Here is a 27,376-nt window from a genome sequence, read left to right on the forward strand (position 1 = left end):
AGAAAGAGTGACAGTGTGTCTCTCTAACCCCTTGAAAGAAGTGAAAAGACTCAAAAAGTCAAGTGAATTTGTGCCAAAATGAAACAAAAGAAGTGCTTAAGGGAAGATGGAACCTACTTAGACCAAACATTGTCTTCCCGGAACCAAAAGCCTTCACTATGTCTCCACAAAAGCCTTATATGATCTCTAGTTGAATGAAGTTTACATTAGTGGTGACTCACATAATGGGCAAGCATATGGTACTTAGAGCCGGACTTGTGACTTTTCTTTTTGAGAGATAAGTGAATTCCCATTAACCTCGTTATGAGTGCAATTATTCTAAAAGTGAGGTTTGCTTAAGGGAAGCTGAGGATGTGTGAGTTTGGGTTCCACAATGACTAAAGTAATAGAAAGAGTCCTTTGATGTGTTGAGTCAATGCGGACCGCACTCCATTTCATGCGGACCACACTAGAAGCCACCACATCCGCATTCGATTCTGTGCGGTCCGCATTGCGCAAGTTCAGAGAGCCATTTAATCAAGTTCATAGCCCTAGTGTGGGCGCACGTGATTTTGTGCGGTCCGCACTAACCCCGTAGGGGTATTTTAGTCCAGATTTTTTAGCTTAGTATAAATAGCTTCTTTTCCATTTTTAGGTGAAGCAGATAGTTAGTACTGAAGGTTGCGCTCGTGGGTTCGAATATTTTAGCTGTTTTGAGTAATTTTAGTTGTATTTCAACATTGAATCTTCAAGTTTAATTTAGCAATTAATTAATATGAGTTTTTCTTCATCTATTTCTTTGTCTTCTTCTCTAATTATGAGTAATTAGACCCATAAGCTAGGGTTGTGGCTCAACCCTAGTGTGGGTAATTGATGGGTCCTGTGTTGTAGGGCTTGATTGACTATGGGTGTTTTATATTTGGACTAATTTCATGTTTAATTGTTGAATTAGTGGTTGCAAACACTAGTTTGTGTTTAGTTGATCTTGGCTCTTCTTAAGAAAGAGAGCCTAAGTCTCTAAAATTGGTGCAACAAGGAATTGGGGCATACTCAAGAGATTGATAGTCCCAATTAAAGGGTTAAACCTAGATATAGTAATACCCGACTTGAACCTTGATTGCTTGTGCAAATTTGCATACTCAATTGGTCTCGAGAAAGTCAATTTGGGCAAAAATCGCTTAAACTACCGAGAGGTATAGAGTGAGTAGAATCGAGCAACGGTTATATCATACTCCCCAAATGTGACAATCTAGCTTTAGACTCAAGATTCCGTCAATTGATCACCTAGGCGGAAGTCACTACCCTAGTGCTTTTTTATCATTTGAATAACTCGCAATAGTTTAACCTTAGCTTATTTTAGTATAATTAAGCATTGTAGTTTTATAAAATTAGAATCATAATCAAAACCAAAAATGTGTAGAAGTGCAATTAAGAGCAAATACACAACTCCGATTTAAATAGACATCCGACTCCAATTTCTAGCTCCCTGTGGAAATCGATCCCGACCTTAATCGGGTAAAAGCTGCTTTGACCTCTCTCACTACTCAATAGTAGTGCAGGGTTGGCCTCGATCAGTCATGAGAGGTTACAATGGTTCAAATAGATGGTTAATTCAAATATATGGATAAGGCTTGTAATGTAGTTGCCAAAGAAACAGGATTACAGGCTCAAAGAGGTTAACTACGATACATAACAATTAGGCAGGTAAAATATATATATCTGGCTCAACAAAGAAATGCCGATATCACTTCCAAGACTGAACAAAACTACTATTTCGCTTTGCAAACACACGGGGCAAGTTCTAGGCATCAAATGTGATGCACAGAATAACACCCAAACCTCACACACACATGGCACATAACTCACTCGGGATTGGTTTCATCAAGACACTCTAGTCAAAGCAGTTAAGAAAAGTTACGATCATATAAAATAAAGTACTTATACAAGAGTCAAAAACTGAGCCTAAGCGTCACAACCAGAGTACTTACTATTCTCAAAGCATAACAAAGTTAAGAGATATCGCTGCAATTCAATTCATCTCACACTAGCTCATACTCCTACAAAAATAAAACTAACTACACCGGTTCAAAACAAAACCCTTGGAAAAGAATCGCGGCACAATGAATAACCACTAGGTAATTGCTACACTACCTAACAACAGAAAATCTTTTTGTCTTTTTCTTTAGACGTAAATCCTTCAAGAAAATTGTCTAATAGATCCATCATCGGGAAAAGTCCAATCTTTTTTTTTTGTTTTTCTAAAAAAAATAAAAAAAAATATTCAATTAAACTAATACAACTAAAATAGCATAGAAAGACACCCAGATAATCTCCTCGCCCCACACTTAAAATTGTGCATTGTCCCAAATGCACACCATAACTAATAAAAGGGTAAAAAAGACTCTCTGGTAGGCCAAATGCCGAAGCACTAACAGCTCATGGGGTAGTTAGACTTCTCCCAAGCTTGGTCCTTCGTGCGGGTACCTCACACTTAGTTCTAACCATTTGTTTTGTTGTTGCATCCTTCCAATAGTTTTGCTTTCCATGTTCCTAGAATATCAAAAATTGACACTACAAAAATAATACAATTAAAAAATAAAATAAAAAAATAGTAAAGTTGGGTTGCCTCCCAATAAGAGCTTGATTTAACGTCGCGGCACGACATGAATTACTTTTTGTCGCCACCTCGAGCTTATGAATTGAACTCCAAGTTTTGCTTCAATCTTATGATTATGCTCTTGGGGCGGTGGAACGAATCTAACTGGCTCGAGGAAATAATGTAGTATTCTGCACTCTTTGGCCTTTGTATGAGGTATGTAATCCTGACTTTCTGGCAAGAAGAATTCCAAAATATATGCATATTGTTCCTCATTCCTTGACTCTTCAATGGGTTCGGATGACTCTATTTCCATATTATCATCCAAACATAATGTGAAAAAATGCATGGAGTGTGGACCAATACACTCAAACACATGAACTTCAGGATTTTCAACATCCTCAACATCAATAATACTAGAGTCAACAAAATTTATATCCTCAAAATCCATGGCTGGCTCTAGTCTCACTTCTTCAACATTGACATCTTCAAATTGTAGTTGGATAGGTTGTTGATGTTCTACTCTGACCTCCTCAATTAACACCTCAAATTCATGCTCTTCTTGGCTACTATCCTCAATATTGGCTTGTTGAATATTAAAAGCTCCAACCACTTGACTCAATTGAGCCTCCAACTTGCGAATAGTTGCCTCTTGCTTTTCTATCTGCAATTGTTTTTCATTATTTTGTTTCAAAAAGCACTTTAACATATCCTTGATCTCTTTCAGGTCTGCATCCCCAAGTTCTTTGTTCCTGTTAACTTCACAAGAAAAGGTAGAACCATCATAGTAAGGGGTTGGGGAAGATAAGAAATATAAGCACAACCATAAAAGTGACCATTTTTACCACCACACACATCACACACATTCCACAAATAAGATTGAGTTAGTGCGCATAACTCGCTCTCAGAAACGTTTTAAAAATTTTGCCACGGGTGGTTTCCTTCACAATATGTAAGGAGATCAATAGTAGAATTATCTACACATAAATTCTCATAATTCCAAGATGTCATTTTCTCAAATTAACAGTTATAAAAATACAAAAACAACAAAACACATAAAAGTTTAAACTTGAACCTTAGAAATATATACAACTACAACTACACCGTTAGTTCCCCGGTAACGGCGCTAAAATTTGATCACACCCAACTCTAGTCGTAAAAAGGATAAGCGATCGCTGCAAATATAATCCGGACTATAAGTCCGAAGTCGAATCTCACAGGCTTAGCTGCAGTTGTTCAATATTGCTAAGAACCACAAGTCCAACAATTTCCTAATTATAGAGATTATAATATTTATTTCTAACTAATTAACTAACACTATTGTAAAGTAGTAAAATTATCAACTAACAATGATGAAATTTGAGACAAAACTAAGGAGGTCTAGAGTTATGATTTTCCCAAATGTTGGAATCCTTCCCACTATGTTCCCAACAATTTCGCATATGTATTCTCTACTGATCGTGAGCATTTTAGGTGTCATAATTCTCTCTTGAGCAACTACAATAATTTGCTAGACATATTCTTTCGAACAACGCTAGTTGGCTATATCTAACCGCTCATTATGACCAGTCAAGGCTTTGTTATTTCTAAACCTACCTTTAAACCCGCTATATTGATTTCTCACATACGTTAGGAGTGATGTTGTTCAACAACCACCTAAATATGTATCATTTATCAAGCAACACATAATAAATAGGCATAGTCAATCGATGGTCATTCAATCAACAACAATAAACACGTAGTTGAAAAAGTAGAGAAATCCAACAACTTAATTATATAAAAACATAACAAGAATTTTTCCTACAAAAGGTTCCATCAAAATCCTAGATAACAAATTAGATATTCATAATAGTATATAAGACTACAATACTAAGAGTCATAACCAACAATAGGAAAAGGAAGGAAAAACTTGTAGAAAAATTCTCAGCCTTGCTCCTATTGTGTCTCTACCTCCTTAGGTCGAATCTGTGTCAAAACTATGTCCTACCTCTTAAAATATCGTTTTTCCATGTATATATACCAAGTAGGGTCGGGCCCAAACAATTATACCTTCTTCTACGCGAAAAAGGATAATTTTTCAGGTCTGGACGCTCACGGTCGCGGTTTGGGCGCGATATTTTACCAGTGCACTGCCTCAGTCCGCGTCCAGGTCCTCGGTCGCGATTTAAACTGCATTTTTCACCCTGTTATGTTTGGAATTTGGAAAAACGTAAAACATGAAAGTAGTATTCATTTGAGTTAGCTTTCCAACCATAAATTATATATCCCAAATGGAGTTCGGAGCAAAAGGTCACGTCTATTTTACTAGACAGTGCGCAATATGCCTACTCGAGTCTTCGTTTGTTCTTAACTATCAAATTTAACCCTCGAACACGATCCCGACTTAATTACTTGGGCTTTTACTCAGACTTCAAAGCTCCAAATCACTAGAATTCATTCCATAACATCTATATAGCTCGAAATCACTCCTACAAGACATAAAACACACCATTAGTGCAAAACACTAGCGATTAAAGCTCAAACTCAATTAAAGTGCAATAAATTAGAGTGTAATAAGCGACTAAAATACATAATTATAGCCTATCATCATGTGCCAAGTCGTTCCCCTTTACTGTTGTAGTGTAGGTGGTGATGTGCTCCTGTGGATCCATAGTCCCATCGTATTTTGGTATATCTGGCATCTTAAACCTTTTTGGGATCAACTCAGGTGTCGCACATATACTTTTTTGAATCTAGACCCTTTAACACCGGCTACGCGCCCGGTATCTGACCCATTCGAGCATGAACTCCTTTGCATTTTGATCCACCCATTTGTTCATTTCTCTCATGAACCTCATGAGCTAGGTTTTCAAACGATTTTCAAGTTATTGTTACTAGATCCACTACTGGTCCCTCCGGCTTCGTCGAAACCTGCCTTATCCTGAGTTTTGTTTTCAGTTCTTTGATTTGTTTGATTTGAAGGACCGCTGGGAGGAACCGGAACCCTTCCATTGGCATAATTGGAAGCACTTCATAACACTTGTTTCAATTTCTTCATCACGCGATTTTGCCTTGAGAGATGATCCCATAATCGTTTTTGCTGTTCTCTCAAGATTTTTACTATTTCAACAACATGCTCATCCTACTTTAGGTACAATTCTATAAAAGGTACGAAATCTCATGATTTGCTAATTAATCAATCTCTCACTGATATGTGCCGAAATTTCCGCCGTGATATATGATTTTGAAGGTAAACACTTCGAAAAAGGAAACTACATCTCTTAGCACATCCAATTCCACAGCTATACGAAATCCTCCAAACATAGGTATATAAAGTAGGAACTTCTCTGTGGAAACATAAAGTCATGACGCATACTTAAAACCTAAACTTCTGTTTGGTGAAGGTAAAGATTTAATTGTCAAATACTCTGCCCTGCAATCTCCTAAGGAGTTGAAGATAATACATCTTGAATTATGAAATCGGATTCTTCAATCTAGCATTTCTAGCTCTGCATTATCGAAATCCTGGATGAAACTGTTTTCCTCGCGTCACAGTTGATAGTAAAATTTTGTTGTATCTGCATAATTCATGTAAAATAATTACATGGCTGAATTAATCAGTGGTTCAAACTTACAATTCTTTCTTTTTACTACCTAGAATTTCCCATCACAGATGGCACTCCCTCTGCAAAATTATACATCCAGATGACAATTTTACATTGGAAAAATTCTGATGTTACATACCTTGACTATGGAAGAACATAAGAGCGGAATATAAGGGGATAGGTGCAGCAAAATCCACTGCTCCAACACTGCACAAAATCCTAATTTAGTTTACAAACCAAAACTTCTGTAAGCTAATGAAGCAAACTGAATCTCCTTTAGAATCATCTGGTTATGGCGTTGAGGAGATCTATAGCAATTACAGTGGTGGAAGGACCACAATGACACTATTGAATATTAAACAAAGAGCAGTATTATAACGAAGAACTCAAGAGTGTGTGGGAACTAACCACAGAAAGCAATGGTCCCTGCTTAAACTTGTCATGAAATGAAAAAGCTATTGGCTTGGGGTCATCTCCAGGACCCCTAACGAACCCACTGGATTTTGTATAAAAATAAAAGTTGTTAGAAACATTAAGGATAAAATTAAGTACATACACAATCCAGTAAAACGTGAAGAGATTTATCTCCATCAGAACCACCACATATGTGAAACCAATAACTAATTAATAGTACAAATTTTAATAGACAAGCATGCATAAACAGAGATAATTCCAACTTACACCAAAGACGCTGAAATCAGTGGACTACTTCTAACATCAAATATTGCTATAAGACCCCTGTACAAGTCATCCCCATCTCGATAAGATAAGGCTAGACGCTCTCCTGAAGCATCCCATGCCATCTTATCAATTCCGTGACTGCATAAAGGAGAAAACTTCAGCGACAAATCATGCATTAGATATAAAAATGGGCATCCTCCTTTTCACATATACAGTCAGTTTCTCCAAGTAGTCCAAAGAGAAAATATACTCAGACTCACGTAAATTAGGTCTATTGGAACCAGCTTTTGCTTCGATAACCAAAGCATCTTAGTCTCAATTCATAAGCCAGCGATAAAATTTTCATTTCCATCCTTTCTATTTATATAAAGTTTAATCATTTTTTAGCCTTACACTTCAACTGAAATGAAAACAATATGAAAAAATCGCTTGGAGAGGGAAAAGGGCAAACTGATACAATGTAGAATATCAAAGCAAAGAAGGAAAGAGAATATAAAAGTTGAGACATGCAGGATAGAGAGTCACCCATAAGGCCTAAACTCCCTTGTGATTAAGTCCTTCATGCTTTAGGAGTTGAAGCTCAAAAACAGAGTATACAACTAGCTGCAATTCTTTTCTGCCAAGTTGGACATGCAAATAATTCAATTAGAATATAGAAGAATGAATATTTTTTGATGCTTTATATTTTGGATAAGTTTTTTTTTTGAGAAAGTTTATATAAAGGTGGGAGTGGCCTCCGTGGAGGACAAGATGCAAGAAACGAGGCTGAGATGGTACGATCATGTGAAGAGGAGATGCATAAATGCCCTGATGAGAGGTGTGAGAGACTGACTATGGTGGGGCTAAAAAGTATTGGGGAGAGCATGGCGCGCTTCAGCTTACTAAGGACATGACCCTTCATAGGAGGGTGTGGAGGTCGAGAATTAGGGTAGAAGGTTAGTAGGTAGTCGTGCGTGTCTCCTTTTCACCAACATAGCTTTAGTACTATTCTTGTATTTTCGTTTATCCTTATTTGCAATTTTTCGTTCACTATATGTTGCTTTTTTCTCTTCGGGTATTATCTTCTTCTCTTGTTGCTACTACTTATTGTCTATGCTTCTTTTCATCTTTACTTGTTTTGCAAAAACTATCAAACAAACACAACTGGATCAGAAATTGGAATAGATTTTGGCCGAAAACTTTTTCATTCATTTTTTCCAATAAATGCCATTACTTGAGAAAGAATTGGGCCTCCAAATTTTAAAATATTCAAAGCGAACCAACAAAAGAAATTGCCTCACATAAGCTCTCTAACGGCTTGAACATCAAATATTAAGTAAATTCGTGCACCAAATTAAGAAGCTTCAGTTATACAACACTTATATTTCAATACTATCAGACACTATCACCCTACTATGAGGATTGAGGATCGGGGGCCACAATTGAGGACGACAACATTCCAGAGAATTAGCAACACCATAAAGGAGGCTCTTAAATGCTGTTTTGAAGAGGAAGTTGGACAAGCTGTGAGGAGTTCTTCAGAGAACATAAGAGGAAACAAACACCAATTTTACCATTCTTTTTCTTTTTCCCTTTTTGAAGAACCAATTTAATCATAATAAGCTCAAAATAATTCATTCAAAACCAAATCGACACTCACAAAAAAGAAAAAATAAACAGTACAGAAGTGTTTTCCAGTCCAAACGAGTGCTTTGTTCCATATCTCCATTTCCTTTAAGTTTCTTTTTCCTTTTTTGAAGAACAAATTTAATCATAATATGCTCAAAATAATTCATTCAAAACCAAATCCAGACACTCACAAACAAAGAAGAATTAAAACAATACAAGGGGGATTTTCAGTCCAAACAAGTGCTATATTCCATATCTCCATTTCCTTTCTTAGTTAATAAGGAACTGGAAGAACTGTGTGGGACTCTTATTGGAGATGGAAAAAAAAAAAAGAGAAAATTCAACTTGGTTAGATGGAAGTCTGATGGTTCCAATCAAAGATGGGGGATTAGGCATCAGAAAACAATCTATTTTTTAAGCAAGTTGTTTTGGGAAAATGGTTATCGAGATTTGCGCGCAAAGAAGATGCTCTATGGGGACAAATATTACAATGAAATATCGTTGTAATCAATATGGATAGTTTTCAAACGAGGTTAGAAACCATATGGAACTAGCTCATGAAAAGGAAGTATGAAAGAGAGAATGAGTTTCTCAAGATTCATTGGGTTTTCGACAACAAATATGAACCAAATACGATTTTTGTTTGATGTATGGAGTAACACCACCTCAAGGATGAATACCTTCAGATGAACATATGGAGACCATGTTTTCTACAACAATGGAGGCTTATCGGGCTCATGAAGGTGCCAATGGATTTGGAGAATTGGGCCACGAATTTAAAATGCTTACACTAATTAGCCTTTAGTCCGATTGAGGCCCAAGAATTTCAAGAAATTGAAGAAGTCCAAGAATCCATTCAATATTAGGATTTCTTTTCCTTAAAGATTAAGATTCTTTAATTCTTGTTTTAGTAGGATTATATTTATAGTTCTAGTCAAACTAGGATTGTTAGTTGGTAGTCCATTTCTACTAGAATTCTTTTTCCTATTTCAGTTAGGACAGGTTTTCTTAGCCTTATTCTTATTCTAGTTTAATTAGGATTAGTTTTCCTTAATCTTATCCATTGTACTCATTGTAAGGCCTATTTAAAAGGCTTAATATCCTGAAAATAAACATTGGTGATTAGTTTTTCTAAGCTTTTGCTTCAAAAAAGTGATTTACTTTTTATTTCATTGTTCTTCACTTATTCAACGCTTCTTGCAATCTTGCGGGATTGAAGAATGTGTTGGTGAGGTTTCTTTTCATCTTACATACGTCTAACGTGAGTTTGAAGAACGCTTTCGCTAGTTTTGTGAAAAACTTTAGCAAGGTGCTTTTGTTTTTCTCCTTTTGTGCTTGAGAGGTGCAAAACCTTGAAAGTACATCAATTTGGTATCAGAGCATAGACTCTAGATTCGAATTCTTGAATTGCTATCTTGTTCATCATGTCACCAGACAAGAAAATTGAAAGTCCAGTATCCTCTTCAATTGATGAACAAATTCAGATTGAAAGATTAAGAACTACAGACCTAGAATGAGACAACGAAGAAATTAAAGTGCAGCTATATGACTTAAAGAAATCAGCGCAGAATCCATCTCAATTGATTGAAGGTTTAGCGATTCAAAATCAGCCATCAAATCTGCCACAACGCCTATAACCTCCACCACCACCAAGACACAACACACCAATGCTATGCGACGTCTTCCACTTCGAGATCCACCAATTCAACCGCGTAGAGTATGACATATTGAGCAAGCGGAATAAGCTATAGCTGACCAAGGCATGAGAGTACCGAGAAGCCATGATCACTATGATAAAAACTCATATTCGAAATACTCTGATAATCAAGGTAGTGAAGAGTATGACTCTGATGAAGTTCAGTATCAACATGATAGAAGGAGATTTCAGATAAGGACGCACAATAATAATCGAGAGAGGTATCAACGTGATGGTATTAAGCTTGAAATTTCAGAGTATGATGGCAAATCTCAAGGCGATGAATTCATTGATTGGCTTATAAATATTGAGTGTGTTTTTGATTATAAAGAATATTCTGATGAGAAGAAGGTCAAACTTGTTATAAAAGCTTAGAGGTTACGCATATGGTGGAAAACCTCAAAAGAAAGCGAGAGCTTGAAGGAAAAAACACGAACTCACACTTGGGAGAGAATGAAACGAGAATTGAGCAAACAGTTCTCGCAAGAGACATATGAAGAAGGTTCTTACTTGAAGTTTCATTCTTTTAGACAAGGAACTTTATCCGTGGATGAGTACACGAGAATTTGAATATCTTAGGCTCAAGAGTAACATTAAAGAAAAACCAGTCCGCTTAATTGCTCGATATTTGGCTGGATTAAATAAGCCTATTAAGAATGTAATATGATTGCAGACCCATTGGACCTTTAAAGATGTTGTTAAATTAGCCAAGGTCGTAGAGACACAACAGAAGGAAGCCAAAGCCACATTTTCATCAACTACCATAAAAAAGCCGAACACTTTCAACCATGGGAGTGCTAGTTTGAGCTCTACAAAGCCATACCATCTACAACAAAACCAAGTGTCCAGAAAGTTGAAGGGAAGCCCATGACTTCAGAAGCTATTTTTAAAAAAGAGATGCCATAAATGTGGAGGACTTGAGCATATACAAGCTGATTGTCCTAACAAAAACGCATTCACCACCCTTGAAGGTGCAACTGATGAAGAAGATTTTCATGAAGAGCAACACGATGACAACTTGGAAGAAGTAGCTGAATATAGAGATGATGGAGAATACATTATGATCTAACGACTTTTGCATTCAGATTCTAGCAAGGCAGAACCATGGCTGCGACATAATATTTTCCATGCATGTACATCTAATGGAAGGTTTGTACCCTCATAATTTATCCGAGAAGTTGTACCAACGTAGTTTTTGAAGAAATGGTTACTAAATTGGGTTTGAGAGAGAGCCATTGCAGAAGTCATACCGCATGAGGTGGCTAGATGAAGGAAGGAATGTACAAATTAATAAATGATGCCTTATTCTTCTCTATTGGCAAGAATTATCAAGATCCTAAGAAAGATGGATCTTGGCACATGTGTGTTGACAATCGTGCTATTAACAAGATCACCATTAAGTATAGATTTCCTATTCCTGGGCTTGATGATCATTTTGACCAATTACATGGGGCCAAGATATTTTCTAAAATTGATTTGAAGAGTGGCTATCACCAAATTCAAATGAAGGAGGGTGATGAATGGAAGACTGCATTCAAGACCAGCAAGGGATTGTGCGAATGGCTTGTTATGCCATTTGGGCTTTCTAACGCTCCTAGAACATTTATGAGACTCGTGATCTAAATATTTCAGCCATACATGGGAAAATTTGTCGTCGTTTATTTTGATGATATACTTATTTATAGCAAGGATGACCAACAAATTTGAAGCACATGAGAAAGATTTTTGAAGTTTTAAGAGAGCAAACCCTTTATGCCAACTTGAGGAAGTGCAAGTTCTTTTCTATTATATTGTCTCTAGTGAGGAAATTCATGTCGACTCGGAAAAGACTGAAGCTATTGCTAGTTGGCCCATCCAAAAAGCTTAACATAGATTCGCAGCTTTCATGGTATGGTTTCTTTTTATCGGTGTTTTATAAAATATTTTAGCTCTCTTATTGCTCTTTTCTTTTTGATAATGGTAACAATTATATAAATGGGTAAAAGTATTTACAAGAGATTGTGAAGGCCACAATCAGACCCCAAAGGGTCAGTGAGACTACCAAAGCATATTCTATTCGATTACATTTCTTCTAGCAAATCTAGTAAAGAGTATACATCCACCCTATAGCTCTCTTTGCACCAAAAATGAAATAACAAAAAGCAATTAAGCTTAATTTTCTGGTAAGACCTAGGTCTATCTTCAAAAACTCTGGCATTCCTTTCTTTCCATATGATCCACTAGATACAAGCAGGAACAATTTTCCACCATTTCTTCCATTTAATATTCGCCCCTCCATTGTTCCAGCTACTGAGAAGAGCTGCAGTGTTATTGGGCATTGTCCAAGATATACCAGCCAAATTAAGATAGAAGTGCCAAAGTTGAGTAATGACCGGACAGTGAATAAAGAGGTGGGAAACTGATTCCCCATCTTTGCCACAAAGACTGCACCTAGCTTGTAGCTGGATTCCGCTATTAAGGAGGTTATCCTGAGTTAGGACAGCTTCCCTTGCTACTGACCATGTGAAGCATTGAACTTTTGTAGGTGTCTTGACCCTCCAAATTTGTTTCCATGGCCATCCTTGCGCAGGATTAGGAGTATTGATAATGAAATGATAAGCAGATTTCACTGGAAAGGAACTTGATTTGTGACCCTTCCAGATCAAAGCATCTTCCTCTTCTGTAACACCTTGGAAAACTTCTAAGGTCTCCCAAAAATCTGCCACACTTTGCAACTCCCGGCCATTAAAATTCCTTCTGAAGACAATGTTCCACCCATGTAAGGATTTTGCATCTGCTACTGAAATTCTTTGATTCTCAGCAATGCTATACAAATATGGAAATTGGTCTTTCATAGAAGTGTGCCCAAACCATGTGTCACACCAGAAAAGTACTCTCCTACCATTTCAGCCTTGAAACTAGAGTGGCCAGCAATGAAGCACTATTGCCCCTTGATTGTTTTCCATACCCCCACTCCATGAGGGGATAACACTGGTTTGGTGCACCAATGTCCTTCATGGCCATACTTCTCTTGAATCACCCTTCTCCATAAAGTCGTTTCCTCCAGATTATACCTCCATAACCATTTTGCAAGGAGACTGTTATTCTGAGCCTTGAGATTTCTGATACCTAGGCCCTCTGCCTGCCTAGAGCACAAAAGAGTATCCCATTTGACTAAATGAATAGTCCTTTTCTCACTCTTTCCTTGCCAAATAAAATTCCTTCTCAGGGAGTCTATCTTTTTCTTCACCTTAGTTGGAATTGGGAATAAGGACATCACATAGGAAGGCAGTGCATCTAAGACACTGTTTACCAGAGTTACTCTGCCTCCAAGTGACAGATATTGACTCTTCCATCTTGACAGTCTTTTTTCACTCCTTTTGAATCACCCCTTGCCATATATCTTGCGACTTGTTTTTGGAGCCTAGAGGGAGGCCTAGATATTTGGTAGGGAGGTTCTCTAGTCCACATTCCAAGATATTAGCCAGGTCCTGAATGTTTGGGACTTCATTAACCTGAAAAAGCTTACTCTTTCCCCAGTTCACATGCAAACCTGCCACAGCTTCGAAGGTTGTTAGAATAAGTCTGAGGTGCAACATCTCTTCTGGTTGAGTTCCCATGAAAATGATAAAGTCATCTGCATATAGGAGATGTGAGATCTCTAGGATGCAATTCCGTATGTTAGATACCTTGAAACCCTTGATCCAACCATTTGCCATTGCGGTGTTTAACATCTGATTCAGCCCCTCCATTGCCATCAAGAACAAAAAGGGAGATAGAGGATCCCCTTGCCTTAGCCCTCTTTGTGGAGAAAAAGCCTTGGGGTGAGCCATTTATCAGGATAGAGAACTTTACAGTGCTAAGACGGAAACGAATCCAGTTAATCCATTTAGATCCAAAACCCCTATCAGCCATTAGTCATAGAAGGAAATTCCAGTTGACATGATCGTATGCCTTCTCTATATCCAGCTTGCATAGGACTCCTGGCACTTTGCTTTTGAGCCTAGAATCGACCACCTCATTTGCTATTAGAGAAGCATCCATGATTTGTCTTCCTTTTATGAAGGCCATTTGATGACCACCAATGAGTTTGTTGATGACACACTTCAACCTCTCGGTTAGCACTTTGGCTATAATGTTGTAAACACTTCCAATCAAACTAATTGGCCTGAAATCTTTAAGCTCTCGCTTCATTCTTTTTTGGGATGAGAGCCACATAAGATGCATTAAAACTCTTCTCGAAGAATTCCTTGGAGTAGAAATTGTTCAAAGTTGACATGACATCTTCCTCGACTGTTGGCCAGCATTTCTAGAAAAAAAACCATGGTGAAGCCATTGGGTCATGGTGCTTCGTCTGACGCAAAGGACTTAAGTCATTCCACCACTTCCTGTTCTTCAAACTCTCTTTGTAACCAAGTGTTCTCCTCCTCTGATAAGAAATTCCCCCTAACCAGATTGAAATTTGGCCGCCGTGATTCAGTTTCCGCGTACAGTTTCTAGTAGAAATCTATGATTTCTTTCCTGATTACTTCCAAGTTTGTGGAAGTCTGCCCTTGCACCTCCAGCTTATCAATGTGATTGTATCTCCTATGTGCATTAGCCATTATGTGGAAGAACTTTGTATTCTTGTCCCCTTGTTTCAGCCATAAGGATCTGGACCTTTGTCTCCATGCAGTCTCTTCATGCTTGGCTAACTCCTGAATCTCTAACATGAGGCCAACATTTTCCAATAACTCTCCTTCAGTGAGCCTTCTGCTTTCTTGAATCTAATCAAAGTTTGAGATGCTATTGAGGATTGTCTTCTTCCTTGCCTAAGAATACCATACTCCTCCTTATGCCACTCTTTCAACTTAGATTTGAGAAGCTTTAATTTGGAAGCTAACACAAAATCAGGCCTACCAACAATCTCAAAAAAATTCCACGAAGTCTACACTTTAGCAGGAAACTCTTGAACATCTAACCACCGGTCTTCAAATTTAAAATAGGATTTGTTGAATTCCCATTCCCCGCATTTCAAAGAGATTGGTGAGTGATCAGAAATAACTTTTGGAAGGAGACTTTGTCTGATAAAACTGAATTCTTTATCCCACTCCAAAAGAAGAGAAACATGTCTATTCTAGAAGTAGACTCAGATTTGTCACCTTGGCTCTAGGTGAATTGGCCCCCCAATAGAGGAGGATCAATCAATTCCAGCTCTTCCATAGTTTCTGAAAAGTCTGCCATTGCTCTACTGTATGAGGTCCTATTTTTCCTTTCGTCAGCAAATCTGGTGGTGTTGAAATCACCACATACCACCCAGTTTCTGTTACATAACCCTTTCATCGCACCCAACTCTAGCCAAAGTTCATTTCTTTCCACTCTCTTGCATGGAGCATACGCCCCACTCAAAGCCCAAAGGAAGTTGTCTATCACAGAGCTAAAGTTGCAAGTGATGGAGTATCTTCCCTTTTCAACTAAATCCCCCTTCCATTATCTCTTATCCCACATAATTAAGATCCGTCCTCTTGTACCCTCAGCTTCTAGTTTTATGTGATCAATCCACCTACTGCTGCCCAGTTGTTTTGCAATACCATCACAATCCCCCTCTACCTTCGTTTCTAGCAGTAAATATTTGCCCTCCACTCTTTAAAAGTCGATTTTATCAACTTCCCCCCCCCCCCCACATTAAGACCCCTAACATTCTGTGAGATTAGGTGTATCTTCATTATCTTTTGATGAGAAGTTGCCTCCCTCTGATCCTTGGGATTCCGTCATTGTATTTCACTCCAATCTTCAAGTTTTTCCTTTCATACGCTCCTTTTAGTTTTGGCGAAGCCCTTGTGCTTTTATTCTTTGATCGCACCATTGCCTTCATCTCCTTTTTCCTATTGTCTATCTTCAAAAATAAAGCCATAGCTTCCCATTCGCACCCTTCGAAGCTCACACCATATGTTTTGCTCATCTTCCCAATGTTTCTTTTGATCCACGCAGGAATATCTAGGGCACAGTTATGAGGGTGTTTCTCTTGTTGCTCTTATTACCGAGCATTTGAAGGTAAACTCATTTAAATGGACGGATGATGCCCAAAAGAGTTTTGAACGGATTAAGACAAAGATGACTCAAGCACATGTGCTTGTTTTGTGCAACTTTGATGTAATCTTTGAAGTTAAATGTGATGCTTCCGAAGTTGGGATTGGAGTTGTTCTTTGTCAAGAAGGTAGACTAATTGCTTATTTTAGCGAAAAGCGGAACGATGCAAAAGTTCAAGTATTCTACTTATGACAAGGAGTTCTACGCCATTGTTAGAGCTCTTTCTCATTGGAGTCGTTATCTTTTACCTTGAGAATTTGTGCTTTATTCTGAATACGAGGCCTTGAAGTATGTGAATAGCCAACAGAAGCTCAACATTAGGCATGCCAAGTGGAAAGAATTTTTGCAAGTTTTTCACTTTGTTATTAAACACAACGCTGGAAAGATCAATTAAGTAGCTGATGCATTAAGTCACAAGCCTTGTTTTGTTTCCGCCATGCAAAACACTTGCGGGTTTTGAACACATTAGGAATTATATGCAACAGATCCAGACTTCGGAGCTATCTAGGGTCAATACTGGGAGGGTTCTCAATGTATGTTTGTGCTTAGGGATGGCTATCTTTATCATGGTAGGCAGCTTTGTGTTCCACAAGGAAGTTTGCATGAATTTATAATCCGTGAGTCCCAAGAGGAAGGGTTAGCTGGCCACTTTGGGCAAACAAAAACTCTACGCCTAGTTCAAGAAAACTTCTAATGGCCTAAGATGATTCGGGATGTCAATAAGGTGATTGCAAAATGTGAAACTTATATAAAGGCAAAAATGCACAAAAGCAATTCGGGTCTTTACATTCCTCTGCCAATTCCTACTCAACCTTGGGAAGACATTACCATAGACTTTGTGTTGGGCCTTCCAAGGACTCAAAAAGGTAAGGATTCCATCTTCGTGGTTGTCGATCGATTTTCGAAGATGGCTCACTTTATTCCTTGCAATAAGACTTCAGATGCAACAAATATTGTTGATCTATTCTTTAATCATATTGTGAAATTGCATCGAATTCCCAAAACTATTGTTTCAGATAGGGATTCGAGGTTCCTAGGTCATTTTTAGAGGACTTAATGGGCTAAACTTGGTACTAAGCTATCACCTAGCACTTCTCATCATACCCAAATTGATGGGCAACCGAAGTTGTCAATGGAAGTTTATGTGCTTTGCTTCGTGGGTTTAAAAGAAAAATCTCAAAGAGTGGGAATCGTTGCTTCCTACTACTGGGTTTGCCTTCAACAACTCAACCAACCGCAATACAGGAAAGAGTCCATTCGAAGTTGTCTATAGTAAGAATCCTCTTAGACCACTTGATCTTTCCCCTCTTCTAGTTACTCATTCTTTTAGTGGAGATGTTGTTGATCGAGTCAAGCAACTCAAGAAACATGAGAAAGTTCGGGCACATATCGAGAAGCAAAATGCTAAATATAATGAAAAGGCTGATACACGTCGGAAACATGTGGTGTTCAAGGAAGGCAACCCGGTTTAGGTTCAATTGAGTAAAGAGAGATTTCTGAACCGCAAGTTTTCTAAATTACAGAAGCGAGTTGATGGACCTTAAAAGGTACTGCAAAAGATTGGTGATACTGCTTATCACTTGGAGCTTCCCAATGGCTTTGAAATATCACTTATCTTCAATGTAGCTGATCTTGCTCCCTAACATTCCGATGACTCGAGGACGAGTCCTTTTAAACCAGGGGGAGAATGATGAACATATAGAGACCACGTTTTTTACAACAATGGAGGCTTATTGGGCTCATGAAGGTGCCAATGGATATGGAGAATTGGGCCACGAATTTAAAATGCTTACACTAATTAGCCTTACTCCAATTAAGGCCCAAAAATTTCAAGAAATTGAAGAATCCAAGAATCCATTCCAAATTAGGATTCTTTTCCTTACAAGATTAGGATTTCTTAATTCTTGTTTTAGTAGGATTATATTTATAGTTCTAGTCAAACTAGGATTGTTAGTTAGTAGTCCAATCCTACTAGACTTCTTTTTCTCATTTCAATTAGGATAGGTTTTCTTAGCCTTATTCTTATTAATTTAATTAACATTAGTTTTCCTTAACCTTATCAATTGTACTCATTGTAAGGCCTATTTAAAGGGCTTAATAAGCTAAAATAAACATTAGTGATTAGTTTTTCAAAGCAGTTGCTTCAAAACCGTGATTTACTTTTTATTCCATTGTTCTTCCTTATTCAACGCTTCTTGCAATCTTGCGGGATTGAAGAATATGTGGGTGAGGTTGCTTTTCATCTTACATTCTTCTAACGAGAGTTTGAAGAACGCTTTCGCCAGTTTTGTGAAAAACTTTAGCGAAGTGCTTTTGTTTTTCTCTCTTCTCTGTGCTTGAGAGGTGCAAAACCTTGAAAGTACACCAATTTCACTTATTACCGAATGCTAAAGATGCCACAATAGCAAAGCTCCTTAAAAGGAGCAAATCCCAGGTAACATCGGAATGTGTCCTTCGGAAGATGTGTGCAGCACTCAAAATGTGAATAAGTAGAAGTACTCTTAAAGATGCCATATAGCTACAAACAATTTGGGGAGGTTAATAAATTGCTCGATTGAAAGATCAATTCGATTACAATCACTTAAAATTGATGGAGAAGACTCAAGGCTATATGGAAGCCCTCGTAGAAAAAGCAAGGCACCCGAGAAAGTGGCTTTTTTGAAATAGTGTGCAACTTGGGGTGCCATATGGATCCCACGTAGTGAAAGAAGATGATGATGCATAAGCTAGAACGTACTGCTTACAAAAGACAATAGTAATTTATTCCCATCTGCCTAAGTCTCGGGGGGCAAAGTTAGTCGATACATGTACTGCTGGGAGGTATAAAGTACCTAATGGAATAGTTGAGGTGCACGCAAACTGATCTGAACATCGCTGTTATAAAAAATATGTAAAAGAGCATGTGGGCTATCTCCTACTACATTTAAGAAGTAGAAAATCTTTCTAAATAAGAAGAAGTTGATCGTAATGTTGCTATGGCCAAAAGGTCAGTTTCATTAATTTGATATATTCCATATTCAACATTCACTGGGTGGTTCCTAGAACAACCGAGAAACAATGGCAAATTCAAAGGAATTGGATGCTCAAAAGAAAAGGACATGGAAGACAACAGCCTAATGTAACTTTTGAGTGATATGGAGAGAAAGGAATAGCAGAATTTTTTAGAGTGTTGAAAATCCAATGTCAAGATTCAAAAGTTATTTCTCATTTCTTTTGTGTTGTTGGTGTGAAGAGGACATACCAATTTGTACAACTAGTCAGATTTTTATATGCCTAAACATGACACTTTTGTATAATATACACAGTTTTACTCATCATCAATGGAATATATTTGATCGATCGCAAAAAATTAAGGTTTGGTTTTAATGAGAAAACTGGTCGAGAACAGGATAACCATTATAGATTTCTTAAATGGAGAAAGAAAAACAAGATAAAAAACCAAGCACAGAATTTGACATATGAGGGCCGATTATGTATGATAGTAGTAACTTCACCTTATGTTATTTAGCGAAATGCTATGTGCATATTAGTTTTCCAAGATAGAGATAACAAGAGCACTAGCACTATATTTCTAAATAATAAAAGATGGAGACAAATTTATCTGCAGAACCATCAACATCGCTAGTTGAGGATACACATCATTCACAATTAAAACATCCAAGATGAGAGTCTAAGCTAAATGTTAACACAACAAGCTGAAACACCATTGACAAATTGAGTAATCATTAGAAGAAATATGCACCATACTGGAAGCTTAGTATCAGTACCTGCCAGTCAAGGTCTGTATCTCTGGCAAATCAACAGGTATAAGATGAGCATCTGCACAGAATAACAAAAAAGACAACAAGAGTCAAGCTTGTGAAAAGCTAATCAGCATCTAACAGATTGGGTAAATTCCTCAAATTACTATTACCCTAAATGTCAAACAAGGGAGAAACAGAAATCCCAAACATCTAACAGGCACCTTGTTTGGCTGATGCTTGCTTAATAAACTACTACTGAGAACCAAAATTCATACAACAAGAACTATCAGAAAAAATTTTAGGAGAGCAACATGGCTTATTCCCTTAGTGAGACACTATATTAGAAGCCAAAAGAGAAGTTGATCACAGCAAGATGTTAGGAATAATATGAAAGACTGAAATAGGAATAGGGCCTAAAGTCCTGAAAAGCGACAGAGACTATATAATGAATAACTTTGTAAGAAAAAAAATGATTCTGCACGCATTCTTCATACCAAGATATGTTTTTCTAATGTTATCAAGCAAACAGAGGAACCACCCGATTTAAACAAAACTGTTGATGCAATTGACACACAGAAGGAGTACTAACAGTTGAGCAATATCCAACCACATGGCAGTTCGCTAGCTTAATTATGATCCTCCAGAACGTCGCACATCTACTTATGATTAGCATGTTTATTCTAGTCTTCCTAGTTTCCAACCTCAGCCTCGATGAACAGTATATTACTAAACAAATTTTTCATACTGATTTTTCTACCCAATTCCTTTTCAGCTTAAGCTACTGACCATACGAATATGTCTTAATTGAGATATCACATCTCTTATCATCTTAAAAGTAATGTTGGACATCCCAAGTTGCTTTGACTTTGGATAAGAAATATTCCAGATTTAAGAAGAAACTTACAGCAGAGTATACATCAAATGAGAAACACAGTAGAAAATCAGCAATAAAGGGAATGAACGATATGTATGAAGAAGATGTGTAATGTCAGCAGAAGAGTCAGCCAGAAACTAACCTTTAACAGTTGAGGCCAAAGTTAATATGGTTAGTAAAATAGATACAATGAAAGGAACTGAATCAGCCAAAGTACATAAAATACAGGACATAATTTAGGCTCTACTTCACATCCTAACCACAAAACAGAGAATATCCTAATTTGGGTGGTACTTTCTAGTATAGCCAGCATGATAACTACCATGTTCCAGCAAGCTATATCCCCAGTATTATTGTTTACTCTGAGACCGTACACACTACCAGATTCTTTTGTAAAACTAAGTACAACACTAGCGAGGTATCTAGAAATATTATGTGAGATGGACAATTTCATCACCTAAAGATCTAAATAATCTCTTCTCAACTTAAAAATTACAATGTTGGTGATGCACAGTTAATTACTACAAGGACGGCAAAGCTGCTTATCAGTATGAACCAGATTCTGTCTGTGAAGTAATAACAAGTGACATTAGTAACCTTCTTTCAATTTACACACAGCATAATAACATTCTTCCGTATTTTTCTGGGATGTTTCCTGGGGGTGGGGGATTTTCCAGTCTCCTATATCCAGCATTGTCACAATGTTAACAATGTTAGTCATCTACATTTATCAGAATATAAAATGGGAAAGCATTTAAAAGGATAAATGAATTCTTATCTTTATTTTCCTCAAATCTCAATTTTCCTTCTTTTCTGTTATTTCTTCTTCGTAAAGCAGATAAATTGAAAAAGTCCCCCATTTACTCTCACTACTATAAACCAAAAGAAACATCCAGTAAGAAAAAATGGAAACAGGAAGAAAACACTAATATTGTCATTGGCCATATAATCAAGTTTCTGGTACATCTCTGAAATTTCCTTTTTGGATAGGCTTAGTTCTTACAGATAAGGAGTTTCTTCAGGGAATATCTCTCCTTAGCTCTATCATTGAGTCTCCACAACTGGCACTCTCTTACATGTTCACGGCAGTCCACTCAAGAAAACAACATCCCATGCCTCCTGATCACACAGCGCTAGTAGCGTAATAATACCCAGAAGGCCAAACACATATGGAAACTTGAACTTGTCAAGATATTTCATCTAGCCACCCAAACTAAACCTATGACCACTGGAACACTTAACCTCTACTCAAATCCTGCCACTTAGAAGTCACATAGTGTGGGCCGCGGGCATCACAAATGTTAGCATGAATGTTAAAAAAGGACTGATATGGATTAACTAATACTCTTTCCGGTCCAAAATAAGTGATTTTTTGGATGTTTTCACACAGATTAAGAAATCCACCTTTTAACATTAATTAGCAATGGAATTGACCGTATTAACCTTTACTATCTCACATAAACACTCCTAACACATATTCCAACACTATTTACTCCAAGGACAATATAGGAAAAAAATAATTAATTCATTCTTGAAATTTGGAAAAATCACTTATTTTGGACCACAAGAAAAAGGCCAAAAAATCACTTATTTTGGACCGGAGAAGTATACAATATCTATCCTTCATCTTCTCTGGTGCCACCACCATTTATCATAGTCACTGCCTCCACCACTGTAGCTCCTCCCACCTACTCATGCGCCTTCAACATATCCATCACCATGTGGTCCCCCTATAGCGGCTCCACCGCCACCACTGCCTCCACCAGATCACCACCATCTCCACCCACATTAACTTAAAACCAGCCAGCATTCGTCCATAAAAATACCACCAAGCCGTCGTCCTCTTCCTCTATACATTAAATTGCCTCTGTTATTCCAGCCATTATTCATCCATCTCTGTGGAATTCCGGAAGAAAAACACGTAACTTTCAGTTGGAAGCTCCAGTCAAAGTGAAATGGAGGTGGGGCGTAATGATGGAAACTGTGGAAATCTTGGAGTTCGATGCTGAGGTGAAATGGTCGAGCTTTTAGGGTCTGTGTCCCATGAAGTTGCTTTTCAGATGGGTTCTTGCCAGAGAGTGGAGAAGTGCTCTGTTTTGGATTTGACGTTTGTGAAGATGTAAGGATGTGGTGATGATGGAGATGAAAAAGGGGAGCTTAGAGGGGTTATCACAACAAATAGGAAGAGAAGGTGGTGTACAGGTTATTGGTGAGTGAAAGTTGGAGGATATGAATAATGATATTTTTTGGATAGGGAAGATGATGAGTTGACAGGTGAAGGAGATGAAATTTTTTTCTGATTCAAAAGATTTTTTAAAATTTATTTGGGATCAAAAGCCGAGGTGTTCTTTAATTGGTGTTTTTGCCAAGTCACCACGTGTGAACTACACTCATTTACTTGGTTAATTGCTTGAGCGAGATGTGTCTAAGTGGCTCAGTTTCAGCAGAGGTCAACTGTTCAAATGTTCAAAGGCTAAACGAAATATCCGGACAATTTAGTCTATCTATTCGGCCTATCGAAAGAATTTCTTTCAGATATAGCTTTGAAAAATTTAAAATAAAACATAGATTAACAGCAAGGAAGCTGGAAAACATGTCACACACCTAGAGATGGTGACCTGGCTGCAAAGTGAATGGAACCCAAGGTTGAAGATTCAGAGAAGGCAACAATTATTCTACTGCCATCAGGATCCCAAGCTGCTCCCTGGTAAAGAAAAACATGATTAAAGTTAAATTGTGTAAACGTATCAATGGACCAGCAATACTATGTAAAACAGTCCACAACACTGTCTAGCAAATCAACATACAATGCGCCAAACCAGGGCCTCTGTAGCCTAATAACAGGGCATAAATTGCAAAACAAGAGCATCAACCAATTAGGTTTCGCATCTTATCCAGAAAAACACCAATCATATCATCTATCCACAGACCATTACTAAGAAACAGAATGATGAGGGGGAAGAGTGCATCTCTAACTATGAAGATTAAACCGAACTTCACTATATTACCATGCCTCTATTCACTCTTTAACCATCATATTTAGCCTTCTGAATAAGCATAATTCAAATGGAGCATCCATGTATATCCATGCACAAAAACACAATGACTTTACCAAATTTCATAGTTATGTCAATGCAAGATCCTAAGACCCAAAATGAGCACAAAACAAAAAAAGCAAAGAGCTCTCTCAATTAACAATATAGTACAAAGTGGAGATAAAAAGATAATATCTGCTTCAACTAACCGTGACAAAGCCATTTGTTGAGGACCATGGTTCTGATGTCCATGTGTTAGTCTCCCAGAGATAGAATGTCCCATCACTGTGAAAAGAGAGGATACCAGGGAGAATAATCAGCAAAAAAGTAATATTTTGTAAGCTTCATTCATGTGCATACGGGATTCAGAAATTTAATAAAGTCGCATTACAATTTTGCAGAGAAGAAATAGTCTCCTGATGGGGACCATCTCAACAAAGATATGCCCCCTAAGCCACGTCGAATAGGCGTCCCCACTCCTGTAGCATACATTAATGCTTATAACAAAATTAGAACTGCAAATTTGCAACATAGTATACTCATAAACACAAACATATATATACATAGATCAGTTAAAACCCTAAACCACAAAACTGTAACAAATACACATAATACATATTAAAACTGTAATACTTTTTATAGACAAACAGTACATCTTAAAAAGAAATGGGATAAGAGAAGTTCGATAAATATGCATAGGCAAACATCTAAGGTAAGACTCGCATAGGCAAACATATATAGACCAGCTAACTTATAAGCTCTTTCATTTTTCCACTTTAACAAGCCCAAGACAAAGTCACTATCCACTAGATCTCGTTCTGGTTTATCTAGGACAATTACAAGCATATTTGCACTGAAGCGAAGTATTCAAAGAAATTTGTTCCTGCAGTGGCAAAAGCTTTATGGAGATACAGGAAATAAGAACAGGAGGCTTATCTTTCCAGTATAAAAGTGGGAAGCCTTCCAAGAAAACAAAACCCTCTTGATAAAACTTCTCATAGTCCCAAGAGAGATTTTAAGTTGTGCAGAATGAAGATTTGTTAGAATGTAACGATGTAAAAAGATATTGTTCCTGCTCTTCTTTCAATACCCAACACGGGAAAAGCGATACTATTCTTTTTTTAGAAAGAAAAAGAAAAGAAAAGAAAAAGTGATACTACTCTCCTTCTCCCCTCATTAATGCAGTTAGTTTCTTTAGATCCAGATATGCCACAAAGTAAGGATAACTTGCTTTAATATTTTTTTTGCACTTCGGGAAGAACATTTTTACATACTGTCAATGTCACAATTACTGGGAGGATGAAGTACCATTGACCTCTTGATTTGGCAATACAATGATTATTGAAGTAAAAAAGAGATTCAAACTTGAAAGAGCATCTCTCATACACTGCTTAATTTTAAGAAAATTCCAATAGAGCAACGCGATCATCCAGAACTCATATTGACATGGCAAACTGTGATGTCCTCAGGTACATTGAATCAGAGTTCCCAAAGGTTATTAGTTTTGGGTTTCCTAGCAGACTACTCCCTAGAAACCTTTTCCCCTTTGCATATCTTCTGGACACTTGTCTAATGTTTATAATATTCAGGAATCTTCAATTCGTCATGGTTTGAATTCCACTGTCAAGAAGATTTTCTTTGAAGTCATAGTATCCCTTGATGTTGTCATCTTGATCATCAAAATTAAAAGATCATTCCGAGCCTCATGAATTTCAGAGAGACCACGAATTTTGAAAGTGGAGCAAAGAAAACTAAAGAATTAAAAAAATCAAAAAAATAAAAAGGCTTGCGTACATTTCACCTGAGAAAGCTGTAAATGCTATCATTAAGCACCATCACTCCAGGCATCAAAGTTAAAGTGATGCCCATAAATGAGGTTGAGAAAAAAGGAACAGAGAGAAAAGGCAGGAAGAATATTTTAATGGTGAAGAAACTAATCATGATGTGCTCTGAGCGAGCTAAGAACTGCACAGAATAAGTTACCAACCTGTTGCAGGTACAAAGGAAACAGTGCCTGGCACTTAAACAAGTAGAAAAAGTAGCATACCTTGAGCAACATCCCATATGATGAATGAAGAGCTCTCAAATGAAGCTGATGCCAAATATGTAAAAAGGTCAAGGAAATTTTCCAATCATCAGAAGTTCCATTCTCAAACAAGTAATTGTCAGGCCCTTTGTTACCCATCTAAAGTAAGCTACATTCTCCAAATACTGTTCTACCAGCTTATATCTATCCGTTTATACGACGGTCATATCACTTTCTCATAATGACAATCAGCGAGAGGAAAACAACTAAATGAAACAGAAATCACATGGTTTATGAGAGAAATTTTAATCACTTCAGAGTTAAAATGCACAAGACCTGAGTTCAAATAAAAAGAATATGGAAGTATCGCGCAATGGAAGCATAATTTGGTTAGATTTGGAAACAAAGTATTAAAAGAATGTGAGCAAAGAAGCTTCATGCTACAAGAGAGCAGATTGGACAATGGCTTTGCTATGACCATGTACTTCACCATACTCATAAACAATATAACAATTTGTCATGAACATAGATCAGCATCACCAGGAACCTATTCTGATGTCAATCACAAGATAATATACAACAACAAACCCAGTGAAATCCCAAAGGTGGGATCTGGGGAAGGTAGAGTGTACGCCAGTGTTTTGGATAGCGTGCGGCGACAAATAGCGACGAGGGTCCGCTTCACTGAGGAGAGAGGCGAGCAGCGAAGCGCTTGCCTTTTTGCTGTGAAGCGACAATTTATACAAAAAAATAAAATATTCTATATACAACTAAGAACTCAAATAGCAATAATAAATATATCAATTTTCAAAAATTAAAAACTCAATATATAGCTATAGTAGATTCATACTAACAAGCAACGTCTATTCTTCTTCAAGCTAATCCCAAGATAAAAAAACAGAGCCAACGATTAAAAAGGAAGAACACGGTGTTGCTCTGTTCTGTTGCAGCAGCAACGATTAAAAACAGAGCCCAAAACAAAAAGAAAGAAGAGAGAAGAAAGAAGAAAGAAGGAAAAAAAAAGTTGGATAGAGTCACAGAACTGAAACTCGAAGAAAGAAGAAAGAAGAAAAGAGATGAACAGAAGCATACCTGATGAAGAAAGAAGAAAGGAAATCGCTGGTCTGCTGTAGGTTTGCTGTCAACTTGAAGGAGAAAGAGTAAAGATATCACGAGCCCTAATTTTTTGTTTTAACAGATCGCTGCTACTGCCTTCTTTTCTTTTTTGCAAAAAGCGACGCTACAGCTCGCCACACGCTACAAAGGCAGAGGCGCTCGCCTTTTTGAAAATGCTACGCCACACTGTAAAATAGTGATGGCAGCTCGCATCGCCTCGCCTCACGCTATTAGCGCTGAGGCGAGCGCTATTTACAACACAGGTGTACGCAGACCTTGCACTTACCTTAAGAAGGTAGAGAGGTTGTTTCTGGTAGACCCTCGGCTCAGATAATATGCATTTGAAAAATTAATACAAGGAAGAGATGGGAAAATTTGAGAGATTGAGGC

General features: G+C 37.5%; 1 protein-coding gene across 4 annotated transcripts in view; it reads right to left on the reverse strand.

Annotated features, from left to right (window-relative positions):
* Positions 1–5,762: 5,762 nt before the first annotated feature.
* Positions 5,763–27,376, reverse strand: part of LOC104219919 (aladin) — a 35,528-nt gene continuing 13,914 nt past the window's right edge. For 2 of the 4 annotated variants that reach the window (XM_009770687.2, XM_009770688.2), the window contains exons 7-15: positions 25,892–25,950; positions 24,236–24,323; positions 24,054–24,129; positions 23,414–23,513; positions 19,960–20,011; positions 6,841–6,978; positions 6,568–6,655; positions 6,299–6,366; positions 5,763–6,132 (exon numbers count right to left, since the gene is read on the reverse strand). In XM_009770687.2, the coding sequence (XP_009768989.1) occupies positions 6,304–6,366; positions 6,568–6,655; positions 6,841–6,978; positions 19,960–20,011; positions 23,414–23,513; positions 24,054–24,129; positions 24,236–24,323; positions 25,892–25,950 (664 nt within the window). In that variant the 3' untranslated portion in view covers positions 5,763–6,132; positions 6,299–6,303. The remainder of the gene's footprint in view (positions 6,133–6,298; positions 6,367–6,567; positions 6,656–6,840; positions 6,979–19,959; positions 20,012–23,413; positions 23,514–24,053; positions 24,130–24,235; positions 24,324–25,891; positions 25,951–27,376) is intronic. The other 2 variants (XM_070156345.1, XM_070156346.1) reach the window with 1 other exon arrangement.

This window comes from Nicotiana sylvestris, chromosome 9, assembly GCF_000393655.2.
Source record: "Nicotiana sylvestris chromosome 9, ASM39365v2, whole genome shotgun sequence".
NCBI classification, from domain to species: Eukaryota; Viridiplantae; Streptophyta; class Magnoliopsida; order Solanales; family Solanaceae; genus Nicotiana; species Nicotiana sylvestris.